At 39.2% G+C, this 12,007-nt stretch overlaps 1 protein-coding gene across 3 annotated transcripts in view; it reads left to right on the plus strand.

Annotated features, from left to right (window-relative positions):
- Positions 1-431: 431 nt before the first annotated feature.
- The window catches only part of cacna1ha (calcium channel, voltage-dependent, T type, alpha 1H subunit a), a 150,741-nt gene continuing 139,165 nt past the window's right edge, over positions 432-12,007 (plus strand). Inside the window, exons 1-2 of one of the 3 annotated variants that reach the window (XM_017306279.1) lie at positions 432-902; positions 2,482-3,002. In XM_017306279.1, coding sequence (XP_017161768.1) covers positions 2,506-3,002 — 497 coding nt within the window. In that variant the 5' untranslated portion in view covers positions 432-902; positions 2,482-2,505. The remainder of the gene's footprint in view (positions 903-2,481; positions 3,003-12,007) is intronic. The other 2 variants (XM_008416667.2, XM_008416668.2) reach the window with 2 other exon arrangements.

Consider the following 12,007-nt stretch of genomic DNA (forward strand, 5'->3'; position numbering starts at 1 on the left):
CCCCCCCTCAGTAAGAGTAGCAACAATATCCCAAGCTTTGAGCTTCTCAGAGAGCTTGTTGCTTACAGTAACAATATACAGTATGTAGATTGATGTGTGTAGATCTGTTTTTCTTTCTATCTCCGTCTCTGCATTGTTTCTGTGCTTTTGATTTGATATTTGTTTAAGCCATCATAAAGAACATTTTTACTCAACCCTGAAAAACACAATCATAATATTAGAGAGAGCAATAATGCATGCAAAACAGGCATATTTAACATTTGCTCCACTTTACACTGCGGTTCGTGCCCGCACAGCATGGTGGGTGTTTTTTAACGCGCGCGCGCGCGTGTTTGTGTGTACTTGTGAGTCTCAAAGCGAGAAACCTTTTTCTTTTTTTTTTCTTTTCTTTTTTTCCTCCTAGCGGACGTCGAATCACGTGTCAGGGCTTCCAGGTCCTGGGCCAAGTTTCTTCGTGTCAGACCGTCCACACGGGGATTTTCAGGCGTAGGCTGCCCACGCGGCCCAACCCACCCGCGCGCGCATCTCCGCTCCACGCTGCGTAACCAACTCCTTAGCGAGGATGGACTGGTAGCAGAGAGGAGGCATGGGGAGATGTTCCGTCTTTAATTGACTGAAGGCGCAGATGAGGACCACTTAAAGCGACTTCTTTGACTTCAGTCCGTGATTCTTTTTCTTTAAGGACTAACTGGTTTTATTTCCTTATTACTTACGAGCAAAGGAAAGACACGCGCTGTGTGGAGAGAAAGGGGAGAAAGAAAGAAAGAGAGAAAGAAAGAAAGAAAGAAAGAAAGAAAGAAAGGAAAAGGGAAGGTCCAGGTTGCTGAGAAAGGCTGGGTGCGCTAGAACGTCGGAAAGTCACGGATCATGCTTATGGGAACTCCCGATTCCGTCTTGATAAGGTATTTGAAAACAAAGAAGTTGTCTCGTTTGCCTCCGTTCTTTGAAAGCTCATCAAGTCCAGAATTTACTTCACGCGACAAAAGAATCAGAAAGAGGGATGACGAGCGCTCCCTTTCCTCCGGTGTTGTTTCCTTTGGCACAGTTACTTAAAAACTGCAACGTTTTTTTTWATTTTTTATTTTAATGGCGATCTGAAAAAAAATCCTTTATGAAACGAGTTGGACAATTTAATGCGCTTTTCTTTTCTCATGTCAGAACAAAAGCCCATTAAAAAAAGCTTCAAAAGAGTAAAGTCTGCTTTGTTGGATTATCAGGGCTAATGTTTYGTTCTTGATGCTATTCCATTTATTATAATAATCGGGATTAGTGTGGCGTAAATTGCTTTTTCCCCCCTCATTTTTTGGCGCATACTCCTGTATGCCTACCACTGAATGGTGTGGGCTAAAAACCTTCAGTATATCAGAGACAGAGCGGTCCATCTGTTCAATCACATAGCAACAGGAAGAGAAAAGGAGTCAGGAATAAAATAAATAAATAAATAAATAAACAAAATCTTTACTATTTCTATTATATCACAGTGTAAATCTGTGGAAGTAAGATATCTCTGCACTCAATACGCTTCAAAAAGCCTGTCTAAATGTGGGATGCCTTGGAAAATCTCACTGCCAGTGGTTTGTTCATGTGCCACTGCCATTTTTTTTTCCCAATTATGACCACAAACCTTAGCTGTTAGTGGGTTTATGTTTGATAAATTGGGCAGAACAGTGAGATGGGAAGAAATCGAAGCAAAGTTTTCACAAAGAAAATAAAAATCTAAAGTGTGACATGCCTTTGGGCTTCCTCAGAATAAATATGCTTTGAAAAAAAAAAAAAACAGTCAGTGAAATTATAGCTGAAAATCTTTAGCAGCTGGTGTTTTCCAGATTTGAGCATTGAAAAAAAAATGATTTTACCCATTCCCTTTTGCAAAACAGCTCAGGCTTAGTAAGATTCAATGAAGAATGTCTGTAAAAAGAAAGTTTCAACTCTTGGTACATATTTTTAGTCAAGTTTAAGTCTGTGCTTTGACTGGGCCATTGTAGCACACACATTTGCAGGTAAGAATGGCACAGAATTTCAGCCCTGGCTGCATGTTTAAAATTGTTGTCCTGCAAGAAGGAAGAACCTCTACCCGGGTTTTAAATCTCTCTGAATCTGTCTGTATATAACACTTGAGTGAATTTAAGGTGTTGCTGTCTTTGATGTTTTTTAAGAACCAGCTAAGTTGGAAGAATGATTGCGCAAAAGTGTCGAGGGTTTGCAAAATTCTGCCGCTATGTAGTACGTTCACTTGAAGCAAGTTCTTGTGTTGCCAAGGGACTGATGGACAGAATGGTTTAAGTGTTTACTTGGCTCATTGTGTGATTTATCTGTGCTGAGCTGATCACTCTTTCACTCTAGTTGTTTTTTTTTTTACTCTGTCACTCCTTTGCTTTTTCGCAAACAATCCTTCCTCCACCTGCATGTCTGGTGTTGATCTCCGAACACCAACCACTCCCTTCCTCCCTCCAACCTCTAATCCTCTGACCTCTCCTCTAGAGTGGCTCTGCCTGATGCTCTATCATGACTGATGGCGAAGGGAGAGTGCGCTTTCAGTACGAAGAGTGCCAGGAGCAGGGCGAGGTACAGGAGGACGTGAGGCTTTCTGTATCTGCGGGCCACAGGACCGACGCCCCAGATCACAATGGTGACCCAGAAGGACAAAGAGGAGGAGCAGGAGGAGGCCGAGAAGAGGAGCAGAAGCAGAAGCAGCAGCAGCGGGAGGAAGAGAAGGAGGAGGCGGTGGAGAAGAAGAGGAGAGGGAGCTGTGGCGGTCGAGGAGAAAGGAGAGACGAGTGGAGCGCAGAAGTTCAGGAATGTGAGGAGGAGCAGGAGCCAGAGCTGGAAATGGAAGCTGGGCCTACGCTGGGAGTCCGCATCACGGCTCCAATCCGCGACCCGGACTGCGTGTCCGAGGAGGAGGAGCAGCAGCCGTATCCGGCCCTGGCTCCTGTGGCCTTCTTCTGCCTGAAGCAAACAACAAGGCCCCGCAACTGGTGTCTTCGTATGGTCTGTAACCCATATCCTTTCATATGCCGGAGATCATGATCCGACGACTGGTAAGCCCGAATGTGTCCTCGTCCTGGTTTGTCTGGTTATGGTAAAGGTTGTATGAGTCGTTGGCGGTTGTTGGATGGTCAATACAAGGGGCCACCATCTCTCCAGTACAGCACATAAAAGCAATAGAAAACCTGTTCGGTGCAGAACTGGCAGATAAGTTCTAGTTTTTTCTATCTGAATCAAAAATCCTGTATCCATATAAACTAGACATGGAAAGCTTTTTTGTYTGTCTAAAAGTTTTGGTTTTTCAAAGCATTGTCAACATATGCAGCAAGTCACCTGTCTGAACTAATGGGTAAATATTCGGAGGTGTGGAAAATAGCCTTGAGAGGCATCACTTCCCTTTGTTCTTGTAGATGGTTGGATGGTGCTTTTGATGAACTTTTGTGCTTAGCTGATTTAATATATCAGTATGGTGAATTTTTGGTGATTGGTGAAAACGTGCTGTTAGTAAAAAAATACTTTGGTACTTAATCCAGTCAGTCAATCAAGCACTGTTTGCACAGTGAAAGCAGCACCTTTTCCCAAACAGGAGAACTAATGGATGCAGTCTGGTGAGGTCCAGTAGGGTCAAGCTGACCTTATTTGTGTAGGAATGCTTGTTGGCGTTAATAAATGCTAGGGGTGTAAAAATACATCCTGTTCACAAGACCAGATACAATATTAGGGTCACAAGAATGAGAAGAATAAAGAGTCATATATTTTGTTTTCACAAATACAGTCAAGCTTTACCAAATTGGTTTTTGATCAAATTCTAATGTATAATAGTCTAATCAAGGCTTGAGTAGTCCATACAATGTGTTTTTCATTTTTTATCTCAATCCCCTAATGCCAGTATTGCAAAACCAAAAAATCATAATTGTGTTTCCAGTAACAATTTTTGTTTGCATTTTGAAGTATCGCGCAAGAAAAGCACAAATAGCTTCCTCAGTTTCGTAAAAAACAACTTTTTCTCTTCTGAAAATAGTTAATGTGCTAAAGCGCGAAGATGTGATGTAGTAAACATTTACTTTTCAGCGGTAAACCTTTACCGCTGATCCCGCTGTTCCCGATCAGCGGGAACAGCTGATCGGTCGATCAGCTGATCCCGTCGTTGGTGAAAACACCCAGCAAACACTGCGCACCATGGCGTCATGGTCTGAACTTTTTTGTTTGGCTTTGGAGTCATTTTGATCCAAGTTGAGGCTTTGACTTCTATCAGGCAACACACAAGTTGGCAAAGTTAMATTTTTTTGTAAAGATCATGGCTTATTACAGTCTGTTGTGTCTTGTTAGGTCGATATCGTTCCACCAACGGGCATGAATGATCAATTGATTTTGATAAGTTTTGTATTTTAATAAGGATTCCTTTGTGCTGTATTTGGATTTGACTGCAACTCTATGATGGGAATATATTGGAATGATTTATTTCTGTAACTATTTGTAAAATGGGATTTATTGTAACTTGGTCTTATTACCACAAACTAAATTAACTTGAACTGTTTCAGCCAGCGGACCAGGAGCTCATAGCGACAGAGTCAGCACAAAAGCTGCTGAAAACCATGCGGTATTTCTGGTATCTCACTATGAGTATCTCATAGTGAAAGAGTAAAACGGAAATTATAGATGGATTTAGACCTGTAGCTCCTTAAAATATCTGTATACTTTGGTACCAGTAAACAGCTTATGTCTATAATATTTTAGGTAATCCTGATAACAAACTTGTACATAAGAAACTATTATGATTCTATTAAAATAATCATGCATAAATAGACATCTCAGCAGGGAACTAAGTTCTTCTGATCACGACTTTAGGATTTGATTAAGCTATTGGGGGAAAGTTTTAAATCCGATTTGAATCTTTTATTCTTTTTTACAGTGCAGATATAAGCAGAAAAAAGGAGAAAAGAAAAAATGTACACAAAAAGGACACATGAAGTCAAGTTAAATCTACAAACAGTGGTTTGTGTTCAGCAAAATCTTTCCAACTAGAATCAGATGGATTTTTATACTGTATGTTTGATTTCAGTTTGTTATTTCTCTCTGTTTCTTTCTACCTCTCAGCCTTTCCCAATAACCAAGCAGTTTGCGGTTTGCCAAAAATGTTAATTGAATGAACAGTATTGCTCCCTTCAGTTTTATATATAATACTAACAGAAACCCATTTATGTTCACTGTTAGACAGTTTCCCCGTGCAATATCCAGCTGTGGGACGTTTCACTACAATTTAGCTGAGTCTAAAAAGAACAAAGGCGGCAGTCAAAAAGAAGTTGAAGATTAATGACTGCAGGTACTTCTCACAGGGTGCACTTAGGTGGGTGGTGTATGCAATGTTGACACACATACATTACAGTGTGTCTGCTATTTGAAAGTTACTAAGGATGTAAATGTGTAGTTATTCTGAAAATGTCTTAACCACCTCCACCTCTCCCCCCTCCACGTCACCCATGACAGATTTTAGGTGTAAACTTATTTCTGTCAAACCAAGAACTTTGTTCCAGATTCTTAATGACAAAGACTTTTGAAAAATTCATGCAGGCAATTATTGGTGAAGAATTACAAAAGCATGTATTAACAATCCAGTATTAAAATCCCTCTCACATTTGTGGACAAGCATTTTGAGATGAGCTTCAAGTCAGAGGTTGGACGACTTCCTTGCCATCATCCTAATCTTTAGTTCCCTTCACAGATATCCTCTCATAAATTCAAGTCGGGACTCCTTAAAAATGTTAAAAGCTAATTCCAGCCAAAAAACCATTTGGGTCAAGTTATATGTCTACTTTTAACTTAATTTGGTGGGAGGTGTAAATGATTTTATGCCTGGCTTTACTTATACAATATGAGATTCTCATGGTATTTGAACAGCAATGACAATTAAATTGTGTTACCTATTGTAATCGCTTTTATTGACAACAGAAAAGCAACACTTATGCTACTGCTGCTAAAGTAATTTTGCATATTGACACCAACACTCTTTATTTCTACATGTATGTTTGTAGAATGCAAACCAAATATTTTCTTTCAATTGGGATTTTTTCTTTTTTTTTGTCATATGTAGTTGTAGCACCCTATTGCTGTCGACTGATTGCATTTCAAAGTCTTGCATATTTTACGTATTTCTGTGTATGTATGTGAAGTTGAAGTTTCATTGTGACAGCAGTCCATAAAAGTCTGGAGCTCTTATGGGATTCAGTGGTTTGGAGATGAATCGTCAAGTTGTTTGACGTTTGAGAAGGTGTAGATACAGTCAGGGTCTCTTACATCCTGTGTGTTTCCATATTCTTAAACATGAGCAAACTCTCAGAAAAACACCCTTGAAACATTCATGCAGCATCAGTTACATCAGTTCAATGTTATATGCAAAAATTTGTTTACTTTCGTTGATTAGCTGTCGCAAGTGAAGTTGATGAATCACATCTTCTTCAGCACGGTGCCGTGACGTAGGTCAAAAGCTCATATCGGTGATCTGCCTGAACAGGTCGGTGTGTGTCAGCCGGCTGTTCTACACGACCCTTCTCTTCAGGAGAGCTTAGTATAGATCCAGTGCTTTAATGTCTCAATAAATATGGGAGTGATGACATTGACTGTGCATTTGTGGTAGAGAAAGGGGATCTGACTGGCATATTCTGTTGTGAAAGATTTTTATTCAGTTTTTTTGATTGTATTATTTTATTTTATCCAAATGGCTTTTGAATGATTAATGGCTTGTGCAAACCCACTTAGGTAGTATCTGAAACATTTGTTTTTATGTTTTTGTGTCCACCGGGTCTTAATAGGCTCATGAAAGGTCAACGTCAATGCGAGACTGGCCTTTCTATCGATTATGAAAACAGTCAACGTTAACAGATGTTAAGTATGCAACACAGCTGCATGTTAAATGTAATGCATTACATTTTTTAAAATGCGATCAAATTGTTTCCCTTTGCTGGCATGAGTTTCTCWTGGTTCTCTCTGGCTTCATTCCACAGTCCAAAAAATATGTCTGTTACCATAAATTGGTGTGAGTCTGGTATGCTACCACAGTCATTATATTGATTATACCACTTATTTATTGGTATTTTACTTTGTATTCATTGTCTAAGACAAAAAACAAGCAAAATATTTATTAGTAAATATTAGTAATTATTTAAAGAAAAAAAAACCTTGTTAAATCTATTAGTAGCTTGCATTATTGTTTTGGACCATTTTCCTTGTTGCAGAGCGGGGCTGCTCAGTGAATTGTCCAAAGGGCCACTTGAGTAACTTTAATTTTATGCATTGCTTAGGGTCAACTAATTGGTTGTAAAAATTATTCCTGCTAAAAAAAACAAACAAAACAAAAATACCTCTAAAGTTGATTTTCATTCTGCAGTCACTGGGCCTCTGGCAGTCATTGCAGCTGATCCCAAAAAAATGTGACATGCTACACTGGTGACAAAACTACATTTTTATGTAAATTGCCATGTTTTAGAGAAATAACTGCAAGGAAAATRTCTGAGATGTTGAATTTCACTGTGTTTATAGTCTGATYATTTTAATTCAAGCTGTGATCCCAGATTACAACTGTGTTTTCTGCACAAACACTCACTTATTTGACTTCAGCAAGTACGGCGCAGGGCTGCATGATGTCGGGAAATTGGATTGCGATATTATTGCTTTCAAAATTYTCTGTGACCTTTAGGATCTTGACTAAAATCTGCATCAGGTGAGCATCAGGTGGTGGTGGGTAGAAATAGCAGGCAACAAATATTGCATTCCTTTGAGTACTTAGCAATATTATTATTGTTCACACAGAGACATTTCAGCGAATATATTGTGCAGCCCGTATTTAAAAGCCCATGAATTGTCAAAAATCCCTACTTTCTCTATTATTCTGCTTTTGTTGTTATTATTTATTTTTGACCTGACAAATGATAATACTTAAGAAACTCGGAAGAAAATAGAATCAACAGCAGTGTCTTTCAAATAAAATAAATTGGTTTTGCATGCAGAACTACCACTTTAGGTATGTTTATTATAGCACATATAATGTGAATCTGTTTATTATAACCCTAATAAGAGTGATAGGGTGCACTCATTTCCTTCCCACACTTTGTTTTGTGAGTGGAYACATTTCTAAATGTGTTTCTTGCAAACAATGGAAAAGTGTTGTGACGTTTCAGTGAGCTGACCTGCAGTGCACAGCAATGAAGCTAGGGCCATGTTTGCATCTCATTGAAAGGACACCAGGAAAAGCACAACACAAAATGTTCACTGTTTTCAAAAGATAACTTTTTAAAACATTGGTATACCTCGATACCCACAATTTTGCCTGTTCTCCACGTCCCTGTTATGACAGAGTAATAGCTAACCAGGATGTTTGTGATAAAAAGTACATGCTCCTGTGTTTAGCGCTTTTTTTCTTTTTATATTTTAAGACATAGAAATATGTCTTAAAATATATAATATAAAAAAATACATATTTTTTTTYCCCTGAATTTGTTGAGAGAGTTGAATATTTTTTATGCGTGAGCATGGCTAATGAGCAGGGCTCACACTGTCACATGCCTGCTATTGCTTTTATAACCGCTTGTATAAGAATTGAACCAGGTTATGTCATAAGAGCTGATCTCAAAGGATATCTAGCCGTGTTTAATTCCTATGTGTCTCTAGATGAGTGGGTGTGTGTTCACGGCCCATTATAAACACTACAAACCCGGTGGTCCATAGTAGACTTTGTAAATATTACTTGAATTGTAAACGCAGCTTCACGCTCTGCAACAATGAGGTACAGTGAAAGTGGTGAGAAAAAAAAGAAGAAACTATTCTTCTACCTGTATTCTTGGTGCAAATAAAAAAAACTGAAACAAATCAAAATTAGATAGAAGTGACTGTAAAATATTAAACTTGTGAGTCATTAATTTGCTGTGGCAATTAGGATCTGTCAGCAGTTGCTTACAATTACCTTAATGGCATTTCAGCGCGACAGCCGATGTCATTAATCTTTTAAAAATGTGCGTCATCAATAATCAACTGAATGCACTCAGGGCTGTACAGTAACTGCTGAAGATGTCCAGAAAATTCCCTGGTTCTTTTCAGGCAGCAATTACAGATTGCGCCCTGCCTTCAGGATGGCCTTTATTCTTCAGACACATCCTCGACAAGATGCCAAAAACATTCTTGATACATTTTTTGATTTATATTACCATGGTAGCATCATACAGCTGTTASAGATGTGTCCTCTAGTTCTGTCCTTCAGGAAACTGACATCAGTAGACGGGTACATTTTGGTCACAAAGGGACGAACTAAGTCAACAACGTTGTTCTGGTAGGCTGAGGCGTTAAAACGTTGCCCATGGTGTTTATTCATCCATGCTTTTTGTCATGTTCTGATTCCACTTAATGAATGTTGCAATTGACACCGACGCTCTTCAGATTAAGTGACATTTTTCCAATCCAATATTGCTCAAATTTGGGGAGCCTGTGTGAATTGTAGCCTTGAGTTTTGGATCTTAGATGACAGAGGTGGCGCCCAGTGCGGTCTTGTACTTKATCCCTGGTTCCACCTTTATCTTCAATCAATTAACAAGAAAAACGGTGTTAAAAAAAGTAGAAATCCAGTTGACTTAGCAGCACTGTTAACTGTCTCTATTACTGCATTTCTAGACCTTAGCATCCCTCTTTAAACTTTTTTTTYTTTCTGGCGAAAACAATAAAAGTACACATGTTCACATTTTATTTATTTATTTATTTTTTACAGTGGACTGCAATTAGTCTGTCCTGTTCTGCTCTGCTCAGTAATCCTCCTATTGCTTCACAGATGTCTCATAAACAATGAGTTCAATGCTACTGGTGCCTCTCGGTGAAAAGCCCACAAGCCTTGCTCTCAGCGACCGAAGGTTGGCAGCCCCTGATMATTTTTCATTGCTKCTTCATCTTCACAAGAAGGGTAATTTCAAGTGGACTTTTGCGGTACACAGCCTCAGAGAACCCTATATGGACAACAAAATGCTTAGGGCTTTGCAAATACCTTCATGTTTTTACTKGGAAAATGGTTGYAATGGGATTTCACGCTTTCGTGTTCTGAACATGTCAGGTCAGCTAAGAGACTCGTAGCGTTCTTGCTTCTGGTCTTCTCTCCCTTGTATGTGCCAACTTGCCATGTTGTCAAAGTTGCGTTACATTCCCGTCACAAGGTAAACTTATACATCTGAAGCAAGCAACCGACGTGTTCATTGAACTTTTGGTAGCGAAAATGTCRGTGAGAAATAACTCAAGCATTTGCAATCTCAGATATTATTTGCAATTTCGATGGATTRGAAATCTTTAGAAAGATAGCTGGCAGAATCGAAGCTGCTTCAGTGGGATCATTCAAATTGAAGGAGGGCTGTTTTTTTTTATTTTTATAAACCACATTATCAGCRAAAGGAATCCTAATCAGCTCTGCCCTCAGGTGACAAATTTGACATAACCCACATCCTGTCACTCGTGATGCATTTAAATAATTTCAGATATATATTTATATTTTTTTGTCTCTGTGTATTTACATCCTAAATCAAATTTATCTCCTCAGAGTGAGGAATGATGATAGCTGTCCTTGATGTCGGTGGGTTGTCCGTCTGTTGCCACCCAGACATGCCTCCTGAGGAGAAAGTGAGAGGATGAGGGCGTGTGTACAAAAGACARGCGTTTTGCTCATTGCTCCCTCCTTGACAGGTGAAATGCTTTGTCTTGCTCAATTTATATTAAGCATTGCATCTATGTGTGTTTGCCAGCCTGCTAGGTGACTCATTATATTTGGCCTGTGCTCATCATAACAGCAGATTGAGGGTCGTTAGGTGCATTTTTCTGCAGAGACTTGAGGGATCCTGTCTCTGTGACGTACGAAACTCTGCTACTCCTGTGCAGTCCAACCGCAGTGTGTGGCTACCAATTTTGTGCTAACTAATTTGAAACAATGCCATTTAAAAGCGGTAATGGCTCTTAGATGTTTTCAAACTTGGTYGTATTCCAATCGCAATCTTTTGGGGGATTTTATGCGATAGACAAACCCAAAGGGTTGCGTAGCTATGAATTAGATTGAAGAAAATTATACAGAGTTGTTCGTTAAACAGATTAAAATCAGAAAAAAAAGCAAAATAAACTGTGGCGTGTGTTTGTATTCAGCCTTTTGTCCCAGTTATGATTGCAATTCTTTTGGATGTTTCTAACAGCTTTGAAGATTTTGCCTATTTTTATTTGGAGAAYAGGTCAAACTGAGTCACACTGAATGGAGATTGTTGATATCAAAATGTATGTCTTGCCACAAATTCTCCATTGGATATTGGTTTGAACTTGTCCCATTCTAACACAATGAGCATGTGTTGCTCTAACCCATTTTGATGTATCTTTGGCTTTATGTTCAGGTTAGTGTCTTCTGGAAAATGAACCTCTGCCCTTGACTCAAGTCTTTTGCAGCTCCTGAGGAGGTTTTTTTCCAGGAACTCTGACTGACTTTCCTATCCTCCCCGATTCTCTGAAGCCTTCACCAAGCGGTGGGATTCACGCTGAGATTAAACCACCCACAGATTGCGTTGGATTTTATTTTGGGGCATCGGAGTAAAGGAAACTGCATATTAAGCCGTTACAGTTTCAGGTTGTAACGTGAGAAAATGTTAACCAAGAGTGTAAAACATTTGTAAGGGATCAGCGGAGTAGTTCATTTTACTTCCTCTTTACTTGCGAACCGATATCCAATCCAACACKGAACATTATTTTTGTTTCTCAGTGCATTAGCTAAACATAATGCATAAACAAATATGTCTTGTACCCCTCCAGGTGTTTAATAATGTTTATGTCTAAGTATGCATGGAAGTCATTTAAGCAAGCCAGCTTGCCCTGTGTGCAAGCGGGGTGTTAAGGTGTGTGTATTGTGGGATTACTTCAAGTGCAATAGGATCTTTGTTTATCCCTCTGCTCAATGTTTACAGACTGCGTCGCAAAACGATCTGGAACTAATAGTGCTTCTTCTCATTTGTGTGTGTGTGTG

This window comes from Poecilia reticulata, linkage group LG8, assembly GCF_000633615.1.
Source record: "Poecilia reticulata strain Guanapo linkage group LG8, Guppy_female_1.0+MT, whole genome shotgun sequence".
NCBI classification, from domain to species: domain Eukaryota; kingdom Metazoa; phylum Chordata; class Actinopteri; order Cyprinodontiformes; family Poeciliidae; genus Poecilia; species Poecilia reticulata.